Raw genomic sequence first — 27,379 nt, 5'->3', positions numbered from 1 at the left:
CCACTCTTGTCAGTGATTCTCACCCTGTGGTATGCGGGCTCCATCTAGTGGTAGTCACTTATTAAAATGTTCATAAGACAGTGTTACCGTTCAAATTGTGTGCAATGTTAGTGGCCAGAAATATTCAATATATCTGGTTAATAAATACTTGGGCCTACTATGCTACCGTATTAATGTTGGCAATTGAAATGGACTTCCTACCAGGACAAACGTCCACACCCTCCGGCATCTCAAGTCCAGCAGCCATTGAAAAGCACAAAGTGACTTTTACGTAACGCAGCGTTTTAATTCCCCCGACGATAACAGGGCAGCACTTCTTCCTGCCACAAACAATCAAACACTTTGCAGACAACTTGCAGCTGAGCGAGCGTGAGTCATTTACGACAGTGGTCCCCAACCGCCGGGCCGCGGACCGATTGGTAACGGGCCGCGCAAGAAATTTAAAAAAAAAAAAAATAAAAAAAAATAAAAAAAAAAAAATTTTTTTTAAATTAAATCAAAAAAGTTTTTTTTTTTTTTTTTTTATTAAATCAAAAAAGGGTTTTGTTTTTTTTAATTAAATCAACATAAAAAACACAATATATACATATTGTGTATGTGTATGTCAATATAGATCAATACAGTCTGCAGGGATACAGTCCGTAAGCACACATGATTGTATTTCTTTATGAAAAAAAAAGAAAAAAAAATAAATAAAAATGGTCTGTGGGAAAAATTTTCAGCTACAAAAAGGTTGGGGACCACTGCTTTACAACACATGATGGACTAAGTCAGGGGTCGGCAACCTTTACCACTCAAAGAGCCATTTTGGCAAGTTTCACAAATTAAAGAAAGTAATGACTTACACTGACGGTACCAATACCCAGAATCCCATGCAGCCCTAACTCTTCCGCTCAACCAACGCACGGAGAGGGGGGGGGTTGATGTGTGGGGGGATTTGGTGGTAGCGGGGGGTGTATAATGTAGACCGGAAGAGTTAGGGCTGCATGGGATTCTGGGTAATGGTTGTGTTGTGTTTATGTTGTGTTACGGTGGGATGTTCTCCAGAAATGTGTTTATTTTTTTGGTGTGGGTTCACAGTGTGGCGCATATTTGTAACGTAACAATGTTAAAGTTGTTTGATACGGCTACCGTCAGTGTAAGCTGTGTGGCTGATGAGTAAATATGCTTTGCTGTCTCCTGTATGTGCAAGTAATAACAACATGCAACATGTGGCTGGACTGGCACGCTGTATGTAAATGCTATAGAGGACAATTACTGCAGTGCAATTAGGGCACGCCCTTTATTTAGTAATTAGAGTGTAAATAGGATTATTTTTTCCCTGGGAGTAATCTATGAGAGACACTGACATCCATAAACCTCCTGGGAAAATCGTGGGGGTCGGCATGTATGTAGCTGAGCCGCATCAGAGTGGTCAAGGAGCCGCGGGTTGCCGACCCCTGGACTAAGTGCAAGTACTGAAGAGGACGTTCCGACTGTATTCTACAAAGTTGTGTTGCAGGTACAAAACCCTCTCATATCAAAAGGAGCTCTTATGAAATGGACTGTAGTGAAAGAAGCCAAAGTGCGTCTTCTCTACAGCCACTCAAAGCTGATGGAGCAAAAGAGGAAGATGGCGTAGAGCAGCATGAGCCAGACGCCCAGCCTGCGGTCCAACTTCCAGCGGTTCAGGTGCACACACAGGACCTGGGGCAGGTGGACCCGGAGAGAGAGAGAGAGAGAGAGAAAGACATCTTGTTGATGTGAAAAAGATGGAGGGACATAAAAGCAGACTTACAGTGAGAGTCACCGAGGCCAAGAGAAGGATGACGGAGTAAACCAGGCCTCTGCTGTTGATTGGCACCTGAAAACACACAAGAAGATGACTCATGTCACGCTCCTCCACACCAACACCCGGATGAACACAGTCCTGCGGGGACACTAAAACTAATACTAATACGATCGTGCCAAAAGTCTGGCTGAGATCAAGAATTAGGAGTAATCTCTGATTACCTTCGACCGTATTTTTCGGACTATAACTCGCAGTTTTTTCGTGCGACTTATAGTCCTAATCAACGTTCCCTCTAAGGTGCGCGCCTGTGCAACTGCGCGCCGCTCAAGCGTCCTCTGCGCACGGCAAATCTACGCCACGCACAAAATCAAATAAAGAAATAAGCGCGTAACAATTTTGGACACACGGACACGACAGAGAAAACCGTTTCCGTCATCATTGTTCAAATATTGTGACGTCTGTCGAGACGCTTTGAGGACATGAATTCCATCCATCACTTTACTGAGCAAAACTCTTTATTGTCGGCCATAAACACATCACCAAAACATTAGTAAAAAAATGATATCTAGCAAAAGTGGTCATTTTCTGCAGTACAAACCAGACCAACAGCAACTTTGTTATATCAACAGCAGCCGCTCGCTCTTTCTCACTTGCGCCAACACATGCACATATGGCACTTAGCCAGTGATGCGTTTACAGACACACAAAAAGTCGGACAACTCCAACACCACACATAAAGTGTCATTCCAGGTCGTTACACTATGATTTACCCATCAAATGTGTGCTTATTCTAGTGTCATTTATTAGGAATCTTCATTTATAAATATTAATCATGAAATGCTGTTAGTATATTAAATAAATACTAACAAAAATATATTTTTTACAAGCAGGAAGTTGCAGGAATGTACACATGATCCCCTGCTTACATCTCATTGTGCAACATGTGGATGTTTTAATGGGAACTAAATGCAATGTCTGAAAGGGGTACAAATTATTTCCAAAGCAGGACCTCCACCCAGACCAACAATACAAGTACACAGTTCATGAAAAATCCGCCGCCTCAGGAAGGGGAAGCAGTGCACTATCAACACCGTGTATGGTGAGGATGGTGTTCTGCTGACCTCAACTGCAGATGTTGTGGATCGGTGGAGGGAATACTTCGAAGACCTCCTCAATCCCACCGACACGTCTTCCTATGAGGAAGCAGTGCCTGGGGAATCTGTGGTGGGCTCTCCTATTTCTGGGGCTGAGGTTGCTGAGGTAGTTAAAAAGCTCCTCGGTGGCAAGGCCCCGGGGGTGGATGAGATCCGCCCGGAGTTCCTTAAGGCTCTGGATGCTGTGGGGCTGTCTTGGTTGACAAGACTCTGCAGCATCGCGTGGACATCGGGGGCGGTACCTCTGGATTGGCAGACCGGGGTGGTGGTTCCTCTCTTTAAGAAGGGGAACCGGAGGGTGTGTTCCAACTATCGTGGGATCACACTCCTCAGCCTTCCCGGTAAGGTCTATTCAGGTGTGCTGGAGAGGAGGCTACGCCGGATAGTCGAACCTCGGATTCAGGAGGAACAGTGTGGTTTTCGTCTTGGTCGTGGAACTGTGGACCAGCTCTATACTCTCGGCAGGGTCCTTGAGGGTTCATGGGAGTTTGCCCAACCAGTCTACATGTGTTTTGTGGACTTGGAGAAGGCATTCGACCGTGTCCCTCGGGAAGTCCTGTGGGGAGTGCTCAGAGAGTATGGGGTATCGGACTGTCTGATTGTGGCGGTCCGCTCCCTGTATGATCAGTGCCAGAGACTAGACGTATAAGATTTCATGGGATTTAGCGATTAGGAGTGACAGATTGTTTGGTAAACGTATAACATGTTCTATATGTTATAGTTATTTGAATGACTCTTACCATAATATGTTACGTTAACATACCAGGCACGTTCTCAGTTGGTTATTTATGCCTCATATAACGTACACTTATTCAGCCTGTTGTTCACTATTCTTTAGACATTTTAAATTGCCTTTCAAATGTCTATTCTTGGTGTTGGCTTTTACAAATACATTTCCCCCCAAAATGCGACTTATACTCCAGTGCGACTTATATGTTTTTTTCCTTCTTTATTATGCATTTTCGGCCGGTGCGACTTATACTCCAAAAAATACAGTAACTAAGTTCAAAGAAGTTTCTTGCTTACCTAAGTTCAAAGAAGTCTCTTGCTTATCTAACTAAGTTCAAAGAAGTTCCTTGTTTATCTAACTAAGTTCAAAGAAGTTCCCTGCTTATCTAAGTTCAAAGAAGTTTCTTGCTTATCTAACTAAGTTCAAAGAAGTCCCTTGCTTATCTAACTAAGTTCAAAGAAGTCTCTTGCTTATCTAACTAAGTTCAAAGAAGTCTCTTGCTTACCTAAGTTCAAAGAAGTCTCTTGCTTATCTAACTAAGTTCAAAGAAGTCTCTTGCTTATCTAACTAAATTCAAAGAAGTTCCCTGCTTATCTAACTAAGTTCAAAGAAGTCTCTTGCTTACCTAAGTTCAAAGAAGTCTCTTGCTTATCTAACTAAGTTCAAAGAAGTCTCTTGCTTATCTAACTAAATTCAAAGAAGTTCCCTGCTTATCTAAGTTCAAAGAAGTTCCTTGCTTATCTAAGTTCAAAGAAGTTCCTTGCTTATCTAAATTCAAAGAAGTTTCTTGCTTATCTAACTAAGTTCAAAGAAGTTCCTTGCTTATCTAAGTTCAAAGAAGTTCCTTGCTTATCTAACTAACTAAGTTCAAAGAAGTCTTGCTTATCTAAGTTCAAAGAAGTTTCTTGCTTACCTAACAAAGTTCAAAGAAGTTTCTTGCTTATCTAACTGAGTTCAAAGAAGTTCCCTGCTTATCTAAGTTCAAAGAAGTTTCTTGCTTATATAACTAAGTTCAAAGAAGTTTATTGCTTACCTAACAAAGTTCAAATAAGTTTCTTGCTCTTACTAAGTTCAAAGAAGTTTCTTGCTTATCTAACTAAGTTCAAAGAAGTTTCTTGCTTATCTAACTAAGTTCAAAGAAGTTTCTTGCTTATCTTACTAAGTTCAAAGAAGTTTCTTGCTTATCTAAGTTCAAAGAAGTTTCTTGCTTATCTAACTAAGTTCAAAGAAGTTTCTTGCTTACCTAACAAAGTTCAAAGAAGTTTCTTGCTTACCTAACAAAGTTCAAAGAAGTTTCTTGCTTACCTAACTAAGTTCAAAGAAGTTTCTAGCTTATCTAACTAAGTTCAAAGAAGTTTCTAGCTTATCTAACTAAGCAGTATTTTCTTCACTTTGACCTTCTATTGTGTTTATTCAAAAGTGCACTGCCACACGTGCGCTCCACTGGCACTCTTTACGGTTCCGCAGCGCCGTTTTGACCATGTCAACGTGGACCTGGTCGGGCCTCTCCCATCTTCACGTAGCTGCACATACCACCTCACGATGGTCGGCAGGACCACCGGCTGGCCGGAGGCGGTACCTCTGACGTCAGCCACCTCCGCAGAGGTGGCGCGCGCGTTCATTGGTATGGGGGTTGCCCGTTTCGGTACCCTGTCTGACATATCATCCGACCGGGGCTCTCAGTTGACTTCTGAGCTCTGGGCTGCTGTGGCGGAGAGCTTGGGAGTGAAACTCCACCACATGACGGCGTATCACCCACAGGCCAATGGTATTTGTGAGCGGTTTCACCGATGCATGAAGGCAGCGCTCAGGGCGTCCCTAAAAGACAGCGCTTGGGTAGACAAACTCCCTTGGGTGATGCTGGGGCTTCGGACTGCCCCCAAGGAAGACCTGCAGTCTTCCTCGGCCAGCCTTTGCGAGTGCCAGGTGACTTAATTCCTAGCACTACGGCACCTTGGTCCGCCGGTGAGCAGCGAGCAACATATGTTGCCATCTAAGCGGCGTCTTTTTCATGGACGCCCCTGCTTATTTCAGCAAGACAATGCCAAGCCACATTCAGCACGTGTTACAACAGCGTGACTTCGTAAAAAAAGAGTGCGGGTACTTTCCTGGCCCGCCTGCAGTCCAGACCTGTCTCCCATCGAAAATGTGTGGCGCATTATGAAGCGTAAAATACGACAGCGGAGACCCCGGACTGTTGAACGACTGAAGCTCTACATAAAACAAGAATGGGAAAGAATTCCACTTTCAAAGCTTCAACAATTAGTTTCCTCAGTTCCCAATAGTTTATTGAGTGTTGTTAAAAGGAAAGGCCATGTAACACAGTGGTGAACATGCCCTTTCCCAACTACTTTGGCACGTGTTGCAGCCATAAAATTCTAAGTTAATTATTATTTGCAAAAACAAAATAAAGTTTATGAGTTTGAACATCAAATATGTTGTCTTTGTAGCATATTCAATTGAATATGGGTTGAAAAGGATTTGCAAATCATTGTATTCCGTTTATATTTACATCTAACACAATTTCCCAACTCATATGGAAACGGGGTTTGCACATTAGTGAATCTGTGCGGCACTCTCAACGTAGATTGTTGATCATTTCAATGGTGAAAAGGTCATATTTGCACAATTGAAGGTAAATGTACACAAAGAATTGATGATATAATATAGATGAATATAAGATATATTTACATGTATATTCTTTATAGCGCTTCCATTAGGATGTATCAATAAAAGAATGGATGCTACACACTTAGTTAACTAGGACTTAACCAGGTTAGAATGGTAATAATGGACTCAAACTTGAACTTTAACCTTAGGTCGATAACATCAGCAGCTTTCTACCACCTGGAAAACTTCAGAGGGATAATGACTCCATCAGACTTGCAAAGACTAATCCATGCCTTGGTCTTCAGCAAGTTAGACTACTGTAGCGACCTTCTCACTGGGCTCTTTAAACCAGCTGCATCATATCCAAAGTGCTGCTGCTCGAGTTTGGACTAGCACCAGGACTAATCCATGCCTTGGTCTCCAACTGTAACAACCTTCTCACTGCGGTCTTTAAACCAGCTGCATCACATCCAATGTGCTGCTGCTCGAGTTTGGACTAGCACCAGGACTAATCCATGCCTTGGTCTCCAGCAAGTTAGACTACTGTAGCGACCTTCTCACTGGGCTCTTTAAACCAGCTGCATCACATCCAAAGTGCTGCTGCTCGAGTTTGACTAGAACCAGGACTAATCCATGCTTGGTCTCCAGCAAGTCAGACTACTGTAACGACCTTCTCACTGGGCTCTTTAAACCAGCTGCATCATATCCAAAGTGATGCTGCTCGAGTTTGACTAGAACCAGGACTTATCCATGCTTGGTCTCCAGCAAGTCAGACTACTGTAACGACCTTCTCACTGGGCTCTTTAAACCAGCTGCATCACATCCAATGTGCTGCTGCTCGAGTTTGGACTAGCACCAGGACTAATCCATGCTTGGTCTCCAGCAAGTTAGACTACTGTAACGACCTTCTCACTGGGCTCTTTAAACCAGCTGCATCGTATCCAAAGTGCTGCTGCTCGAGTTTGGACTAGAACCAGGACTAATCCATGCCTTGGTCTCCAACTGTAACGACCTTCTCACTGGGCTCTTTAAAGCAGCTGCATCACATCGAAAGTGCTGCTGCTCGAGTTTGGACTAGAACCAGGACTAATCCATGCCTTGGTCTCCAACTGTAACAACCTTCTCACTGGGCTCTTTAAAGCAGCTGCATCACATCCGAAGTGCTGCTGTTTGAGTTTGACTAGAACCAGGACTAATCCATGCCTTGGTCTCCAGCAAGTTAGACTACTGTAACAACCTTCTCACTGGGCTCTTTAAACCAGCTGCATCACATCCAAAGTGCTGCTGCTCGAGTTTGGACTAGAACCAGGACTAATCCATGCCTTGGTCTCCAGCAAGTTAGACTACTGTAGCGACCTTCTCACTGGGCTCTTTAAACCAGCTGCATCATATCCAAAGTGCTGCTGCTCGAGTTTGGACTAGAACCAGGACTAATCCATGCCTTGGTCTCCAGCAAGTTAGACTACTGTAGCGACCTTCTCACTGGGCTCTTTAAACCAGCTGCATCACATCCAAAGTGCTGCTGCTCGAGTTTGACTAGAACCAGGACTAATCCATGCTTGGTCTCCAGCAAGTCAGACTACTGTAACGACCTTCTCACTGGGCTCTTTAAACCAGCTGCATCATATCCAAAGTGATGCTGCTCGAGTTTGACTAGAACCAGGACTTATCCATGCTTGGTCTCCAGCAAGTCAGACTACTGTAACGACCTTCTCACTGGGCTCTTTAAACCAGCTGCATCACATCCAATGTGCTGCTGCTCGAGTTTGGACTAGCACCAGGACTAATCCATGCTTGGTCTCCAGCAAGTTAGACTACTGTAACGACCTTCTCACTGGGCTCTTTAAACCAGCTGCATCGTATCCAAAGTGCTGCTGCTCGAGTTTGGACTAGAACCAGGACTAATCCATGCCTTGGTCTCCAACTGTAACGACCTTCTCACTGGGCTCTTTAAAGCAGCTGCATCACATCGAAAGAGCTGCTGCTCGAGTTTGGACTAGAACCAGGACTAATCCATGCCTTGGTCTCCAACTGTAACGACCTTCTCACTGGGCTCTTTAAAGCAGCTGCATCACATCGAAAGTGCTGCTGCTCGAGTTTGGACTAGAACCAGGGCTAATCCATGCCTTGGTCTCCAACTGTAACGACCTTCTCACTGGGCTCTTTAAACCAGCTGCATCGTATCCAAAGTGCTGCTGCTCGAGTTTGGACTAGAACCAGGACTAATCCATGCCTTGGTCTCCAACTGTAACGACCTTCTCACTGGGCTCTTTAAAGCAGCTGCATCACATCCGAAGTGCTGCTGTTTGAGTTTGACTAGAACCAGGACTAATCCATGCCTTGGTCTCCAGCAAGTTAGACTACTGTAACAACCTTCTCACTGGGCTCTTTAAACCAGCTGCATCACATCCAAAGTGCTGCTGCTCGAGTTTGGACTAGAACCAGGACTAATCCATGCCTTGGTCTCCAGCAAGTTAGACTACTGTAGCGACCTTCTCACTGGGCTCTTTAAACCAGCTGCATCATATCCAAAGTGCTGCTGCTCGAGTTTGGACTAGAACCAGGACTAATCCATGCCTTGGTCTCCAGCAAGTTAGACTACTGTAGCGACCTTCTCACTGGGCTCTTTAAACCAGCTGCATCACATCCAAAGTGCTGCTGCTCGAGTTTGACTAAAACCAGGACTAATCCATGCTTGGTCTCCAGCAAGTTAGACTACTGTAGCGACCTTCTCACTGGGCTCTTTAAACCAGCTGCATCACATCCAAAGTGCTGCTGCTCGAGTTTGACTAGAACCAGGACTAATCCATGCCTTGTTCTCCAGCAAGTTAGACTACTGTAACAACCTTCTCACTGGGCTCTTTAAAGCAGCTGCATCGCATCCAAAGTGCTGCTGCTCGAGTTTGGACTAGCACCAGGACTAATCCATGCTTGGTCTCCAGCAAGTCAGACTACTGTAACGACCTTCTCACTGGGCTCTTTAAAGCAGCTGCATCACATCCAAAGTGCTGCTGCTCGAGTTTGGACTAGAACCAGGACTAATCCATGCTTGGTCTCCAGCAAGTCAGACTACTGTAACAACCTTCTCACTGGGCTCTTTAAACCAGCTGCATCACATCCAAAGTGCTGCTGCTCGAGTTTGGACTAGAACCAGGACTAAGCCATGCCTTGTTCTCCAACTGTAACGACCTTCTCACTGGGCTCTTTAAAGCAGCTGCATCACATCCAAAGTGCTGCTGCTCGCGTTTGACTAGAACCAGGAAACATGACCATATTAGTCAGTGCACAGGCTTCCTGTTCCTGCACAGAGAATAGACTTTGAGGTGAATCATCTAGAGCTGTGAGAACCTCAGGCAGGACTCTCCTGCTGGTGCCTGGTCAGGACCAAACATGGCGAGGCTACCTTTTACTTCTACGCTCCTACAATGTGAAAGAGTCTTCTAGAAGATGTGAACCAGGCCTCAACTTTGGCAAAGTTCAAATCCAGGCTGGAAACACTTATTGAATTGTGGATGTGACAAGGGAAAGTATTTGATCTACACTCATTCTCGAAATTGTTTTATGATCATTTTGTTTTATGGTTTGACTTTTAATGATTCTTTCATATTTGTGCCTTGTTGTCATTTTGCACTTTGCGTACACATTGTGTTAAAGGTGCCTTGCCTTAGAACGAGTCCAAGATAGGCTACACAGGTAAGAAGATATGAGCTCACCACTGAGCCGTAGCTGACCAGCAGGGTCCTCAGAGCCCAGGGGAAGCCCAGACCCAGCAGCACGTCAAAGATGTTACTGCCGATGGAGTTGGACACGGCCATGTCGCCCAGGCCTGCAGACAGATGCACAGTGCTAGTGCTAGTACAAAGTGTGTGTGTTGCCATGGAGACACACCCTGGCGGGCCACGATGAGGCTGGACATGCAGTCAGGGACACTGGTGCCGGCCGCCAGGAAGGTGATCCCCATGATGACCTCGGGGATTCCCAGTGTGTAGCTGATGATGGACACCTGCAAGGAGAACTAGTGTGTGGAAAGGCACCAGTGTGTGTGTGTGTGTGTGTGTGTGTCGTACCATCCAGACCATGAGGTAGGAGAAGAGGGCGATCCAGAGTGTGGAGGTGAGGAAGGTCAGCAGGTAGCAGTGTTGCCACTGTGGAAGAGTACAGTCGGGCACGCTGCAGTGAAGCAGGAGGCTCACTGGCCAGGAAAGCAGCCATTTTACACGCACACACCAGCCCTCTGACACACACACACACACACACACACACACACACACACACACACACACACACACACACACACACACACACACACACACACACACACACACACACACACACACACACAGTTAATACAATCATTCATGGAGGCTTCAGTCAACAAAGTTTCCACCTGGTATGATGAAAGGTTTAAATGGACTATTCTCCTCCTCTTCCTCCTCCTCCTCTTCGTCGTCCTCCTCCTCCTCCTCTTTGGTTCCGCCCCCAAGCTGCTGTCCTGGCTCCTTCCCTGCTGGTCTCTCCACATCCAAAGGCTGAGGGTCTGTCTCGGCCGCCGACCCGTTCTCTCTCCCCCACGGCCCCGCGGAGCTGTCGTCCACTGATGCTCCGCCCTCTTTGGCGCCGGCCTGAGCCTGGATCAGCCTCTGTCTCTGTGGGAGGTGAGGCCAGTGAGGTCCAGGTAAGAGGAGAACTCACCAAACCACCTCAGCTGCAGAGTGGGTTCATGCTGGATTGAGAGTGCTGACTCAGTAAGTGTGAGCAAGCACAGGAGCAAAGATGGCAGATCTGAAAGCCATAAAGCAACACAGGAAATGAAGTATTGCAAATGGCGAGCAGACAGAGAGTAGACAGAGAGTAGACAGAGAGTAGACAGAGAGTAGACAGAGAGAAGACAGAGTAGACAGAGAGTAGATAGAGAGCAGACAGAGAGCAGACAGAGAGAAGACGGAGAGAAGACAGAGTAGACAGAGAGTAGACAGAGCAGACAGAGAGTAGACAGAGCAGACAGAGAGTAGACAAGTGTAGACAGAGAGTAGACAGAGAGTAGACAGAGAGTAGACAGAGAGTAGATAGAGAGTAGACAGAGAGTAGACCAAGATTAGACAGAGAGCAGATAGAGAGTAGACAGAGAGTAGACAGAGAGCAGAGAGAGAGTAGACAGAAAGTAGACAAAGTAGACAGAGTAGACAGAGAGTAGACCAAGAGTAGACAGAGAGTAGACAGAGAGAAGACAGAGTAGACAGAGAGTAGATAGAGAGCAGACAGAGAGCAGACAGAGAGAAGACAGAGTAGACAGAGAGTAGACAGAGCAGACAGAGAGTAGACAGAGAGTAGACAAGTGTAGACAGAGAGTAGATAGAGAGTAGACAGAGAGTAGATAGAGAGTAGACAGAGTAGACAGAGAGTAGACCAAGATTAGACAGAGAGCAGATAGAGAGTAGACAGAGAGTAGACAGAGAGCAGAGAGAGAGTAGACAGAAAGTAGACAAAGTAGACAGAGTAGACAGAGAGTAGACCAAGAGTAGACAGAGAGTAGACAGAGAGTAGACAGAGAGTAGACCAAGAGTAGACAGAGAGCAGATAGAGAGTAGACAGAGAGTAGACAGAGAGCAGAGAGAGAGTAGACAGAGAGTAGACAAAGTAGACAGAGTAGACAGAGAGTAGACAGAGAGTAGACAGAGAGTAGACAGAGAGTAGACAGAGAGTAGACCAAGAGTAGACAGAGAGCAGATAGAGAGTAGACAGAGAGTAGACAGAGAGCAGATAGAGAGTAGACAGAGAGTAGACAGAGAGCAGAGAGAGAGTAGACAGAGAGTAGACAAAGTAGACAGAGTAGACAGAGAGTAGACAGAGAGTAGACAGAGGGATCAGAGAATGACTTTTGTGGCCACTTTGCATTTGAATCCTTGTAGGTTTCTTTGACATTCTTTATCAATAAAGCTTGTTTGCAACTTCTGGTGGAGAGTGAACATGTGTAGTGGCCACATTATAGGCAGAAGATACTTCCTTACTAGGGTTGCAAAGGGGTGGAAAGTGTCCGGTAAATTTCCGGAAACTTTCCGTAAATTTACCACGGGGCGTTAAGCTCGGGAAGTTTGGAAATATTAACCATTTTTTGATTATTCAAAGTTGGACAGCATCCATGGGAATGAACGGGGAATGACAATAATGACATATTATAGGGCACTTGTCTATATGCTGCGGCATCTTTGACCTAGTTCTTTGTACAGTATTTGCAAATGTACACAGCCTTCATTGCTTGAGGTGAAATGTCTACACACATCATGCGTGGCATTATTCTCTTTGTATTTATTTATTCTTGTAAAACACTAATGCAATGCCACACACAGATATAAATAGTCAGCTAAACAACTGGAGTAGTCTTTAAAAATATTTGACTGATGGACAAATGAATAGAAATAGGCTAGATGAATAAATGAACACTTAATCAGCATGCTAAATCAAACTATAACCTACATTCTTGTATGACAACAGAATGGCTAGCAGAACAGAAGGCAGAGGAAACTACACCTTTTGATTTAGTATTCGCTAGTTGAACTTTACACATCACAAGGTGAGAGTGTCCCCCCTGAGATGGGTAGGTTGTGAGTTCAAACCCCGGCCAAGTCATACCAAAGACTATAAAAATGGGAGCCATTACCTCCCTGCTTGGCACTCAGCATCAAGGGTTGGAATTGGGGGTTAAATCACCAAAAATGATTCCCGGGCGTGGCCACCGCTGCTGCCCACTGCTCCCCTCACCTCCCATGGGGTAATCGAGGGTGATGGGTCAAATGCAGATAATCATTTTGCCACACCTAGTGTGTGTGTGACAATCATTGCTACTTTAACTTTAACTTAACAAAAAAGCTACATTTGATGGTTGTTAGCATAAACGAATGGGATTTAACATACAGAAAATTAGCATCACAGCTAACGGAGAAATATTTTCGGTTCATTACGAGACTGGTGGTGGTACATAAACCTAGCTAGCTAGAGATATTGGCCCCAACATCATTTAAAAAGTACAGGGACAGCTAGCTAGCTTGAGTGGAAGTCTGCTGGAGTAGTCTACAGTCATACAGTAACAAGCAATTACACCTCTATTAAACTTAAATACCATAGATCAAATATATTTACCCCAGTAATATCATCAACACTTACCAGTCCTTGGGCTCAAATACTAGTGTGGCCTCAATAGCCCTGCTGTAGTGTGTAGCATGCTGGGAATTATCTGTGCATGTGATGGAGGAATGCACAGTGCAGGGTTGAAATTCAACTGAATTTGCATGAAATCAGGTAGTTTTAGCTAATAATCATCCTGCAAGATCTAGCATGTTGCATTCAATGTTTATTCCCATTAATTCCCATGGAAAGTTTCCAACTTTGAATATTCTCGGAATTTTGCAACCCTATTCCTTACTTCCTGTTCTCATGACCTCTCTGTCCATGGAAGTACTTCCTGCTTCTTCGAACAACACAGTGGGCGTGACCAGCCAATGTGGGAAGTTATAATTGAGCCCTATGGAAACAGAGCTCTTCCAAATGTACAAATTCCAATCCGGCTTCAGAACTAACCACTCCACTGACACATGCCTTCTCTATCTGAGCGACCACATCAAACATGAGGTGGACGCGGGCAAATACTGCGGCATGGTCATGCTGGACCTTCAGAAGGCCTTTGACACCGTTAACCACGCTATATAGTTAGATAAGCTCAGAGCAATCGGATTTGATAAAACCTCATCGAGCTGGATGCAATCTTACTTGGAGGGGAGGAAACAGGTGGTAGAGGTGAACGGCACCGTGTCTCCCCCCCCCCATCTCAGTAAGCTGTGGAGTCCCCCAAGGCAGTATATTAGGGCCTTTACTGTTCCTAATATACATAAACGACTTGTCATCAGCATGCGACTGTGAATTGTTCTTGTTTGCGGATGACTCGGCCCTGCTGGTATCCGGCAAGGACAAATCACAGGTGGAAAAAATCCTCAGTGCTGAACTCCTTAGTATTTGCACCTGGCTCGCTGACAATATACACTTAGGTAAAGCGGAATCCATCCTATTTGGGTCCCAAATCAATGTAAAAAAAGTCAGTGACTTCACTATAAAAGTGGGTGACATTGTTATCACCAGGAAAGATGAGGTCACCTACCTAGGTTCCATTCTAGAGACTAATCTTTCCTGTGATAAAATGGCAACCAAGGTAATCAAAAAGGTCAACCAACGAACGAGATTTCTCTACAGAATCTCCTCTCTGGTCAACAAAAGCCCCTTGAAGATTCTAGCGCAGTGGTTCTTAACCTTGTTGGAGGTACCGAACCCCACCAGTTTCAAATGCGCATTCACAGAACCCTTCTTTCGTGAAAAAAAATTCAAGACAGAGTTATATGTTTTTTTACTGGTGCACAAAATGAACCGTGCATGAACATCACCTGGTTCAAAGAACAAAACCAACACAGTGCATGAACTCACAACAAATTACACACCTGCAAATCAGATGGAACATTGTTCAGGGATATCCACAATATGCCGATAGGGAGAAGTTTGTATTTACACGATGAGTCGGGTGTGTTTTGACCTCCGCCGAACCCCTGAGGCAGACTCACCGAACCCCTAGGGTTCGATCGAACACAGGTTAAGAACCATTGTTCTAGCGGGAACTCTCGTTCAACTCTTTTCCGATTACACATGCACCTCCAAAACCCTCAAATCTAGACTCCAAACATCCCAGAACAAGCTAGTCAGATTACTTCTAGACCTCCACCCCAGATCACACCTCACTCCAACCCACTTCTCCAAAGTGGGCTGGCTCAGGGTGGAGGACAGAGTAAAACAACTTGCACTGAGCCTAGTCTATAAAATCCGCTGCACCTCCCTGATACCGAAGTACATGTCAAACTACTTCCTTAACGTACATGACCGCCATAACCACAACACCAGGGGGAGCTCCACTAACCACGTTAAACCCAGATTCCGATCTAACAAAGGTCTTAACTCATTCTCTTTCTATGCCACATCAATATAGAATGCACTCCCAACAGGTGTAAAAGAAAGGGCATCTCTATCCTCCTTCAAAACCACATTAAAACAACACCTCCAGTCAACCTCAACCCTTGACTAACACCCTCCCCCTTCCACATCCCCGGATTGTAAATAACCAAATGTATATACTTGTTCTTATGCTTTCTGAACTCACTATGTTCTCTGCTCGCTGTACATATCCTACCAAGTCAGACCTACACTGTTTCAATGTCCATTTCTCTGATGATGCGATTGTTGATGACTGAAGTGATGATATCAACTAAAACCCTCCCCATCCCACCCCCCGGATTGTAAATATTGTACATAATGTAAATAATTCAATGTATATACTCTGATGATTAACTTGTGTGATGACTGTATTGTGCTGATAGTATATATCTGTATCATGAATTGATTTACGTGGACCCCGACTTAAACAAGTTAAAAAACTTATTGGGGTGTTACCATTTAGTGGTCAATTGTACGGAATATGTACTGTACTGTGCAATCTACTAATAAAAGTTTCAATCAGTCAATCCTCTTTGAACGTGTTCATATTAGGGTTGCGTGATACAGACGATAGACATTTGGCAAGACTACAGAGCTTTTGTTACTATGGTGATAATTCATGTTGATGACACGTTGTAGCTGTGCTGGCAACAAGCCAACAAAGAAGTGTCCTCGCTAGCGGCTAATGTCCTTGTCACTATTGGAAGACCCGATCGCTCACTTCCTGGACTTGCAATATTATACCGCGCTGTCACGTTCTGTCATATTTCAATGTTTTATTCATGTTTTGTATAAAAGGAAAATACCTTGGCTAGAAGTAAAAGGGAACACGAATATAAAAATGAATGGGGTGGATTTAAAAATGATTGCCACAATTTCAAGCAGATGACTACACGTCATAGCAATGAGTGACACACGGGGGCGCCACTGACTCCATCACTTTCTTTTTGAAAGGTTTTACTTCAAACGAGGCACTTAAAGGCCTACTGAAAGCCACTACTACCGACCATGCAGTCTGATAGTTTATATATCAATGATGAAATCTTAACATTGCAACACATGCCAATACGGCCGGGTTAACTTATAAAGTGCAATTTTAAATTTCCCGCTAAACTTCCGGTTGAAAACGTCTAGATATGATGACGTATGCGCGTGACGGAATCAGTTGATGCGGAAGTATTGGTACCCCATTGAATACAATACAAAAAAGCTCTGTTTTCATTTCAAAATTCCACAGTATTCTGGACATCTGTGTTGGTGAATCTTTTGCAATTTGTGTAATGAACAATGGAGACTGCAAAGAAGAAAGTTGTAGGTGGGATCGGTGTATTAGCGGCGGACTACAGCAACACAACCAGGAAGACAGAGATGGATAGCAGACGCGTTAGCCGGCGAACTCACCTTAACTTCCTCCGTCTCGCCGACCGCATCTGTGATCGGGTGAAGTCCTTCGTCGCACCGTCGATCGCTGGAACGCAGGTGAGCACGGGTGTTGATGAGCAGATGAGGGCTGGCTGGCGTAGGTGGATAGCTAATGTTTTTAGCATAGCTCTGTGAGGTCCGGTTGCTAAGTTAGCTTCAATGGCGTCGTTAGCAACAGCATTGTAAACCTTCGCCAGGCTGGAAAGCATTAACCGTGTATTTACATGTCCCTGGTTTAATAGTATTGTTGATCTTCTGTCTATCCTTCCAGTCAGGGATTTATTTATTTTGTTTCTATATGCAGTTAAGCACGATGCTATCACGTTAGCTCCGTAGTTAAAGTGTTTCGTTGATGTATTGTCGTGGAGATAAAAGTCACTGTGAATGTCCATTTCTCGTTCTCGACTCTCATTTTCAAGAGGATATAGTATCCGAGGTGGTTTATAATACAAATCCGTGATCCACAATGTGGAATCCAATGAGCCAGCTTGTACCTAAGTTACGGTCAGAGCGAAAAAAGATATGTCTTGCACTGCATTCTAGTCCTTCACTCTAACGTTCCTCATCCACGAATCTTTCATCCTCGCTCAAATTAATGGGGTAATCGTCGCTTTCTCGGTCCGAATCTCTCTCACTGCTGGTGTAAACAATAGGAAAATATGAGCAGTCCTTCCCCCGGTGTCGTCATGCTACTTCCGGTAGGGGCAAGGCTTTTTTTTAATCAGATACCAAAAGTTGCAATCTTTATCGTCGTTGTTCTCTACTAAATCCTTTCAGCAAAAATATGGCAATATCGCGAAATGATCAAGTATGACACATAGAATGGATCTGCTATCCCCGTTTAAATAAAAAAATTTCATTTCAGTAGGCCTTTAACTTCTATAATATAATATCAGTACTGTCAATTGATGTAAATAAAGTAGTAAAATAAATAAAATGGATTTATTAGCTATTAAAGGCTGCTGTACAGATCCATACGGTTTCAAAATGAATATTGTATTTTGTTTTGTTTGTAATATTTCATGTGACATTGTTATTGAAATAAAGATGACATGGTAACTGTGATGGCGTAAAACAAGTGACGTAACCTCACACATCTGTAGAGCGATCAGGTCTTGTGGTACTGGTGGGGCAGTGACAGTCCCTCCAGTGTGAAGCTGCTTCTAAAGCATTAATTGTCACCTCCATTGCTGCAAATAAACTGTGTTCCCCGGAATTGTACCATCATCAGTGGAGGACTACAGGACAAAGAATAACCATAAGAGGATAAAAAAGAGCTCTTGAATGGAAACAGGGGTGGGTGGATCGACACAAATATCGACAGTAATGATACCACGTATGGTATCAGTGTATTACTTCATTAACTATATCGATATTTTTACTATCACAAATTATTTTGTCATTTTGCTGTTGTTTACAAACTTGGTAAATTTTGCACTATTGATTAATTTAAAGGGGTCATATTATGATTTATTTTCTACATTTAAAAGTAGGGATGTCCGATAATGGCTTTTTGCCGATATCCGATATTCCGATATTGTCCAACTCTTAATTACCGATACCGATATCAACCGATACCGATATATACAGTCGTGGAATTAACACATTATTATGCCTAATTTGGACAACCAGGTATGGTGAAGATAAGGTCCTTTTTAAAAAAATTAATAAAATAAAATAAGAAAAATAAATTATAAACATTTTATTGAATAAAAAAGAAAGTAAAACAATATAAAAACAGTTACATAGAAACTAGTAATTAATGAAAATGAGTCAAATGAACTGTTAAAGGTTAGTACTATTAGTGGAGCAGCAGCACGCACAATCATGTGTGCTTACGGACTGTATCCCTTGCAGACTGTATTATTGATATATATTGATATGTAATGTAGGAACCAGAATATAAATAACAGAAAATAACAATGAATGAGTGTAAATGGGGGAGGGAGGTTTTTGGGTTGGTGTACTAATTGTAAATGTATCTTGTGTTTTTTATGTTGATTTAATAAAAAAAACAAAAAAAAACAAAAAACCGATACTGATAATAAAAAAAAAACGATACAGATAATTTCCGTTATTACATTTTAAAGCATTTATAGGCCGATATTATCGGACATCTCTATTTAAAAGACTTCCTTGTGGTCTACCGTATTTTTTGGACTATAAGTTGCAGTTTTTTTCATAGTTTGGCCGGGGGGGCGACTTATACTCAGGAGCGACTTATGTGTGAAATGATTAACACATTAGCGTAAAATATCAAATAACATTATTTATCTCATTCACGTAAGAGACTAGACGTATAAGATTTCATGGGATTTAGCAAATAGGAGTGACAGATTGTTTGGTAAACGTATAGCATGTTCTATATGTTATACTTATTTGAATGACTCTTACCATAATATGTTACGTTAACATACCAGGCACATTCTCAGTTGGTTATTTATGCCTCATATAACGTACACTTATTCAGCCTGTTGTTCACTATTCTTTATTTATTTTAAATTGCCTTTCAAATGTCTATTCTTGGTGTTGGCTTTTATCAAATACATTTCCCCAAAAAATGCGACTTATATATGTTTTTTTCCTTCTTTATTATGCATTTTCAGCCGGTGCGACTTATACTCCGAAAAATACGGTACATAACATTTCATTGAGATTCTTTGGTCGAAAAGTTTGCATAAATGATGTTTTACAGACCATCTTGACAGTCTCTTCAGGATGCGCCGTTTTCTTATTTTTACGTGCCTCCACTTTGACTGCGACTTCTCCCTGCCATCTTTGTTGTAGTTTTAGCACTTCCATAGCGAGTCTACTGACAGATATAAGTTAGAACGATACACTGCTTTGTAGTAGAAAACTAATGTAGAGTAGCCAAAGAAGAGAAGAAAAGGTGAAGTGTAGCAAGAGTCGTGTCACAGCATTAGCGAGTACATTAACAATAGTTTTGAGACATTTATACAACTGGCAATGTTACAGTATATGTCAGCAGCTAAATTATTCATATTATCATGCCAAATAAGATATTGTGTACAACATGGCCTATATATTTAGGCCATGTTGCCCATCCCTAGTTTGGATGCTTATATGTGTGTGAATGCTTAAGCCCACAAGAGTTGGCCCGCTCACCGGGATGGGTTCGGTCCACTAGCAGATTTAGCGGCCCAGCGAGTAGGGGAGTTAGTGAAAGGGTGCAAGCGCGTGCAGTCTACCTCGCTGATGACCATGCGTCCTGCCATGCGCAGGCGGGTGTAGGGGGGGAAATGCGAGGTGATGAGAAGGCGGAGGCTTGCCTCTGAGAAGGTGAGCTGGTGAGGATGCAGGTTGAGCAGCTCATCCACCATCACCACCCCTGAGTTTTGAGCGACCACCGCGCAAGAGTCTGAGCAAGATGTCAAGGAAAAGAAGAAGGTTAAGAACGCAGGACTTCAAGTAGCTCAGCTGTAGTTTAGATTCCCACAGGAGCAACATCAATGGGTCAGCTGGAAGGATCACATACCTGACTTGAGTGGCACAATATCGGCGTCACAGTCTCCGGCATTCCCCACCGCTGTTGCACGGCGCAGGCTGCTCAAACATGGCTGACCTCTGGGACTGCAGTGTCTCTCTACCAGGCTGCACAGGGAGCCATTGAACCTGAACACACACTGATGTTGACGTGGTACAACCCAACGTAAACAATAGGTGAGACTAGACTTACATCATGATAATGATGTATAGTCCATACATGGAGATCAGGACAATTGTCTCCCACCTGCAAGATTCACACACACACATACTGAGAAATGCACTACTGGAACTTGTAAACTGAGCTCCTAGCCAAAGATCCTACCACTGGACTTTTTCATCGTAGATCACCTGCAAGTTTAAGGAAGACAAAAAAGAATCAGACTGCACGCAGAAAATGTTCATCAAGGAGTGCTAATCAAACAGATGAGAGGAGCTCCAGTATGGATGCAGTGTTTCCCACACATTCATTTATTTGTGGCGGCCCGCCACAAAAGAATTACGTCCGCCACAAATAGATTTTTTTTTAATTTTTACATTTTTTTTGTCCTGTACAGCTTCTCAGGCAAATCATATAGTTGATGTAGATGCCCATATAGGCTGTTCAGATTTACTTTACAAAAGAGAAGTGTAGGATACTTCTCTTGTTGCCTTATTTGTATTTGACCACTCCTGTTTTCTGTTTATTTGTTACTGACTGTGGCAGGACACCTCTACCTCTGTTTCACTTTATGTTGCTGGTAAATAATATGGTTGTAGGAGTAGGCAAAAGTTAAATTATTTAGTATGCACTAATTAAAGGGGCAGAGCTTTAAGAGACATTTTAGCTTTTATAATATATATTTTTTTGTAAGAACCACAATTAATAAATATATTTCAGTGAATAACTTATTGTTCAAATCTGTATATAAATATGAACATAAAGTGTTGTAATTATATTGTAAAATGGATGGATGGATGGACGTTTAAAACAAAACTGTTATTATTAATTAGTAAGTATACATTTTTTGAGCCTTTTTAGAGAAAATAATATCATTGTAGTAAATTATGCAAATTACTCGATGATGTCATGTTGACCACGCCCAAAGCCACGCCCCCACCGCCACAGGTATATGGCAGTTTATGGGAAACACTGATGGCTGTTAAGTCTCAGTAGGTGTAAATTGCCATTAGGGATGGGTACCGGTACAGTTCCTGGTGCCTTACGCCGGTACTTAACATTACCAATTTCCTTTACCTTTGCGTGTGTTAATAAATGTTAAATTGATTACAAATAAAATCTAATTTAATAAAACATTAAAAAAATGTTTTCAAAAAAACTAATTTTAACTGTAATGTTTAGTTGTACCGTATTTTTCGCACTATAATGCCCACCTAAAAACCTCCAATTTTGTCAAAAGCTGACAGTGCGCCTTATAATCCGGTGCGCCTTATGTACGGACCAATATTGAGCCTCCAACAGGTAAAAGTTTCAATCAATCAATCACAACTACGGTAAACAGCTGGCGACTTCATTTTCCCCCGTAGAAGAAGAAGCGCGCGGGATATATGACTGCGCGAGGCGTGCCGTTTCATTACAGACCCCAAAATGGCTCCTATTAAGAGACACGCTTACGACGCAGAGTTTAGTAGAGAGTAGTCACGCAGTAGAACACGGGAATAGAGCAGCAGCGACACTGACTCCATTAATGACGACTTAGACGAGACGGATGTTGGATGCCGTATCCGCCCAACTGTTTAATTCGGACACTGAAGAAGAAGAATTTGAGGGATTTGTGGATGAGGAATAACTTCATAAAGTGAGCTTTACATGTTTATTTTGTGTGTTGTGTTGTGTTGTGTGACATTAAAGGCCTACTGAAATGAATTGTTTTTATTTAAACGGGAATAGCAGATCCATTCTATGTGTCATACTTGATCATTTCGCGATATTGCCATATTTTTGCTGAAAGGATTTAGTATAGAACGACGACGATAAAATTTGCAACTTTTGGTCGCTGATAAAAAAAGCCTTGCCTATACCGGAAGTAGCGTGACGTCACAGGAGGTAGGATTCCTCACAATTCCCCGTTGTTTACAATGGAGCGAGAGAGATTCGGACCGAGAAAGCGAATATTACCCCATTAATTTTAGCGAGGATGAAAGATTCGTGGATGAGGAACGTTAGAGTGAAGGACTAAAGTGTAGTGCAGGGTGTATCTTTTTTCGCTCTGACCGTAACTTAGGTACAAGGGTTCATTGGATTCCACACTTTCTCCTTTTTCTATTGTGGATCACGGATTGGTATTTTAAACCACCTTGGATACTATATCCTCTTGAAAATGAGAGTCGAGAACGCGAAATGGACATTCACAGTGACTTTTATCTCCACGACAATACATCGGTGAAGCTCTTTAGCTACGGAGCTAACGTGATAGCATCAGGCTCAAATGCAGATAGAAACAAAATTTAAAAAAAACCCTGACTGGAAGGATAGACAGAAGATCAACAATACTATTAAACCATGAACATGTAAATACACAGTTAATAATTTCCAGCTTGGCGAAGCTTAACAATTGAAGCTAACTTAGCTACGGAGCTAACGTGATAGCATCAGGCTCAAACGCAGATAGAAACAAAATTTAAAAAAATCCCTGACTGGAAGGATAGACAGAAGATCAACAATACTATTAAACCATGAACATGTAAATACACGGTTAATAATTTCCAGGTTGGCAAAGCTTAACAATTGAAGCTAACTTAGCTACGGAGTGGCGGCGGGCGTTGTAGCTTTCGACGACACCCCGGCCGCCATCAGAGTCGGCAAGAAACATACACTACCGTTCAAAAGTTTGGGGTCACATTGAAATGTCCTTATTTTTGAAGGAAAAGCACTGTACTTTTCAATGAAGATAACTTTAAACTAGTCTTAACTTTAAAGAAATACACTCTATACATTGCTAATGTGGTAAATGACTATTCTAGCTGCAAATGTCTGGTTTTTGGTGCAATATCTACATAGGTGTATAGAGGCCCATTTCCAGCAACTATCACTCCAGTGTTCTAATGGTACAATGTGTTTGCTCATTGGCTCAGAAGGCTAATTGATGCTTAGAAAACCCTTGTGCAATCATGTTCACACATCTGAAAACAGTTTAGCTCGTTACAGAAGCTACAAAACTGACCTTCCTTTGAGCAGATTGAGTTTCTGGAGCATCACATTTGTGGGGTCAATTAAACGCTCAAAATGGCCAGAAAAAGAAAACTTTCATCTGAAACTCGACAGTCTATTCTTGTTCTTAGAAATGAAGGCTATTCCACAAAATTGTTTGGGTGACCCCAAACTTTTGAACGGTAGTGTATGAACAGAGTTTTAAAATATGCCATTCAATGAAGGTGCGCCTTATAATCCGGTGCGCCTTATAGTGCGGAAAATACGGTATGTTGTTTCCTTATTACCGTATTTTTTGGACCATAAGGCGCACCGGATTATAAGGTGTGCTGCCAATGAGCGTGTCTATTCAGCTGACGTGACGTCACAAGCCACACAGGTATTGAAAAATGGCAATGTGGGATTTGACATGAAACGATAATCGTTAGCACCTACGGAATTCAGTCGGTGCCCATTAAAGTACCAAGTTTGGTACCAATTCCTAATTACCACGAAGAGACGGAAATATTGAAATATTCTTTCTTACTATGATGAGCACGATGATGGAAAAGATGTAGAAGACAGCATCGCGAAACAGAGGCCACCAGCTCAGAGAGATTGGCTGGAGAGAGAAGACAGAAACACCCGACTTTTAGTCCTCAGAGGTAACTAGAGGTTTGACTTCATGGGTGCGTGTGTGTGCATGTATATGTGTGTGTGTGTGTGTGTGTGTGAGACCTGTACTGCAAAGATGCCACAGAGGCCAATGATGACCAGGATGTTAAAGACCGCTGATCCCACGATTGTTCCCACACCCACGTCCCCTTTTGTGATAAACACTCCTGAAAACAGAGTTGAGTCCAAAAAGATAAAATATTCTCTCTTCTGTCTCTTTTTCTTATGACTTGTTTGGCCGCATTACACTTAAGCGAGACATAGTCTTAAACATGTGACCAAGAAGAAGTCTTTTCAAGAAAGAACTGATCACACAACCAGCTGCTTTATCTCAAACCACTTGGACTTACCTCATTAGTTCACCACTTATCAGTTTCATATATTAGCTTTTGCCTGTCAAAGTCCTTTGCTACTGTGTTTTGCTTTGCAAATTAAGCGTGTCTAAGTCTGTTTACGTAATGTTTGGAAAAAGACATGTTCGTCCTTTGTCGAGTGTCTCATGTCTATGTTAGGTCTATTCTTGTGACCACGAGAGGATTGCACTATGCAGTATTGCTACAGATGTACCCATGAATTGGCTACCCATCTGTACTGGACCATTTTTGTGAAAAAGTATGTCATCGCTATTGCTGTTTAATGTCGATCACAAACACAGATCACCTCTGGCGGACACAATTTATTGGTAGTCCCTGGTTGACAAGCGGCTAGCAGCTAATTGTGTGTCTCCATCCGATCCCCTAAGATAATAATCACCTCCATAGCGGCAAATAACCTTCATTTCTTACAAACCCCGTTTCCATATGAGTTGGGAAATTGTGTTAGATGTAAATATAAACGGAATACGATGATTTGCAAATAATTTTCAACCCATATTCAGTTGAATATGCTACAAAGACAACATATTTGATGTTCAAACGGATATACTTTTTTTTTTTTTGGCAAATAATCATTAACTTTAGAAGTGGATGGCAGCAACACGTGACAAAGAAGTTGGGAAAGGTGGCAATAAATACTGATAAAGTTGAGGAATGCTCATCAAACACTTATTTGGAACATCCCACAGGTGAACAGGCGAACTGGGAACAGGTGGGTGCCATGATTGGGTATAAAAGTAGATTCCATGAAATGCTCAGTCATTCACAAACAAGGATGGGGCGAGGGTCACCACTTTGTCAACAAATGCGTGAGCAAACTGTTGAACAGTTTAAAAAAAACCTTTCTCAACCAGCTATTGCAAGGAATTTAGGGATTTCACCATCTACGCTCCGTAATATCATCAAAGGGTTCAGAGAATCTGGAGAAATCACTGCACGTAAGCAGCTAAGCCCGTGACCTTCCATCCCTCAGGCTGTACTGCATCAACAAGCGACATCAGTGTGTAAAGGATATCACCACATGGGCTCAGGAACACTTGAGAAACCCACTGTCAGTAACTACAGTTGGTCGCTACATCTGTAAGTGCAAGTTAAAACTCTCCTATGTAAGGCGAAAACCGTTTATCAACAACACCCAGAAACGCCGTCGGCTTCACTAGGCCTGAGCTCATCTAAGATGGACTGATACAAAGTGGAAAAGTGTTCTGTGGTCTGACGAGTCCACATTTCAAATTGTTTTGGAAACTGTGGACGTCGTGTCCTCCGGACCAAAGAGGAAAAGAACCATCCGGATTGTTATAGGCGCAAAGTGTAAAAGCCAGCATGTGTGATGGTATGGGGGTGTATTAGTGCCCAAGACATGGGTAACTTACACATCTGTGAAGGTGCCATTAATGCTGAAAGGTACATACAGCTTTTGGAGCAACATATGTTGCCATCCAAGCAACGTTACCATGGACGCCCCTGCTTATTTCAGCAAGACAATGCCAAGCCACGTGTTACATCAACGTGGTTTCGTAGTAAAAGAGTGCGGGTACTAGACTGGCCTGCCTGTAGTCTAGACCTGTCTCCCATTGAAAATGTGTGGCCCATTATGAAGCCTAAAATAGCACAAGGGAGACCCCCGGACTGTTGAACAACTTAAGCTGTACATCAAGCAAGAATGGGAAAGAATTCCACCTGAGAAGCTTCAAAAATGTGTGTCCTCAGTTCCCAAACGTTTACTGAGTGTTGTTAAAAGGAAAGGCCATGTAACACAGTGGTGAACATGCCCTTTCCCAACTACTTTGGCACGTGTTGCAGCCATGAAATTCTAAGTTAATTATTATTTGCAAAAAAAAAAAAAGTTTATGAGTTTGAACATCAAATATCTTGTCTTTGTAGTGCATTCAACTGAATATGGGTTGAAAAGGATTTGCAAATCATTGTATTCCGTTTATATTTACATCTAACACAATTTCCCAACTCATATGGAAACAGGGTTTGTAATATCATAGGTATCATTATCAAACATCATTATTATTGGAAGACGAGGTTACACATGATCCAGATCAAGCTACGTGTAGGCATGCTAATACCTCAGCTAGTCGCTAAACTACTTTGAAACAACAGCAAGAAATAAGTGCTTAGTAAACGTTAAGAAGTGTAGATGGAAGTACGTTACAGCAGGAAGTAAGCGACCACAAAGTCAAAAGAGGAATACATATCAGCATTGTCACAGCTAGTACCGACACATCAGAGGAGGACGGGTCGATACCAAGAGTAGCATCAGTATATGATCGATATATTTATTGTCTCAAAATCCTTCTTTTTGTTATTGTTAATGTTTACAAACTCGGGGAAAATTTCCCTGAGAGGACATTAAGGGAAAAAAACTCCAAGGATTTCAGAATCAGAATAGTTGTTTTTGCCATTGTTTGAGAAGGGCTTCACAAACTAGGAATTTTTCTTGGTGCAATCATGCAACATAAAACACATATACACTACCTTTCAAAAGTTTGGGGTCACATTGAAATGTCCTTATTTTTGAAGGAAAAGCACTGTACTTTTCAATGAAGATAACTTTAAACTAGTCTTAACTTTAAAGAAATACACTCTATACATTGCTAATGTGGTAAATGACTATTCTAGCTGCAAATGTCTGGTTTTTGGTGCAATATCTACATAGGTGTATAGAGGCCCATTTCCAGCAACTATCACTCCAGTGTTCTAATGGTACAATGTGTTTGCTCATTGGCTCAGAAGGCTAATTGATTATTAGAAAACCCTTGTGCAATCATGTTCACACATCTGAAAACAGTTTAGCTCGTTACAGAAGCTACAAAACTGACCTTTCTTTGAGCAGATTGAGTTTCTGGAGCATCACATTTGTGGGGTCAACTAAACGCTCAAAATGGCCAGAAAAAGAAAACTTTCATCTGAAACTCGACAGTCTATTCTTGTTCTTAGAAATGAAGGCGATTCCACAAAATTGTTTGGGTG

General features: G+C 42.6%; 1 protein-coding gene across 2 annotated transcripts in view; it reads right to left on the bottom strand.

Annotated features, from left to right (window-relative positions):
* Positions 1–318: 318 nt before the first annotated feature.
* Positions 319–27,379, bottom strand: part of LOC133648264 (sodium/potassium/calcium exchanger 3-like) — a 42,784-nt gene continuing 15,723 nt past the window's right edge. The window contains exons 6-17 of one of the 2 annotated variants that reach the window (XM_062044191.1): positions 24,087–24,190; positions 23,896–23,970; positions 20,544–20,569; positions 20,412–20,465; positions 20,211–20,347; positions 19,924–20,093; positions 10,653–10,911; positions 10,333–10,499; positions 10,154–10,268; positions 9,979–10,091; positions 1,778–1,843; positions 319–1,686 (exon numbers count right to left, since the gene is read on the bottom strand). In XM_062044191.1, coding sequence (XP_061900175.1) covers positions 1,576–1,686; positions 1,778–1,843; positions 9,979–10,091; positions 10,154–10,268; positions 10,333–10,499; positions 10,653–10,911; positions 19,924–20,093; positions 20,211–20,347; positions 20,412–20,465; positions 20,544–20,569; positions 23,896–23,970; positions 24,087–24,190 — 1,397 coding nt within the window. In that variant the 3' untranslated portion in view covers positions 319–1,575. The remainder of the gene's footprint in view (positions 1,687–1,777; positions 1,844–9,978; positions 10,092–10,153; positions 10,269–10,332; positions 10,500–10,652; positions 10,912–19,923; positions 20,094–20,210; positions 20,348–20,411; positions 20,466–20,543; positions 20,570–23,895; positions 23,971–24,086; positions 24,191–27,379) is intronic. The other variant, XM_062044192.1, reaches the window with a different exon arrangement.

Source organism: Entelurus aequoreus, linkage group LG04 (genome assembly GCF_033978785.1).
Source record: "Entelurus aequoreus isolate RoL-2023_Sb linkage group LG04, RoL_Eaeq_v1.1, whole genome shotgun sequence".
In the NCBI taxonomy this organism is placed as follows: domain Eukaryota; kingdom Metazoa; phylum Chordata; class Actinopteri; order Syngnathiformes; family Syngnathidae; genus Entelurus; species Entelurus aequoreus.
This window is presented reverse-complemented; position numbering and strand designations above follow the sequence as displayed.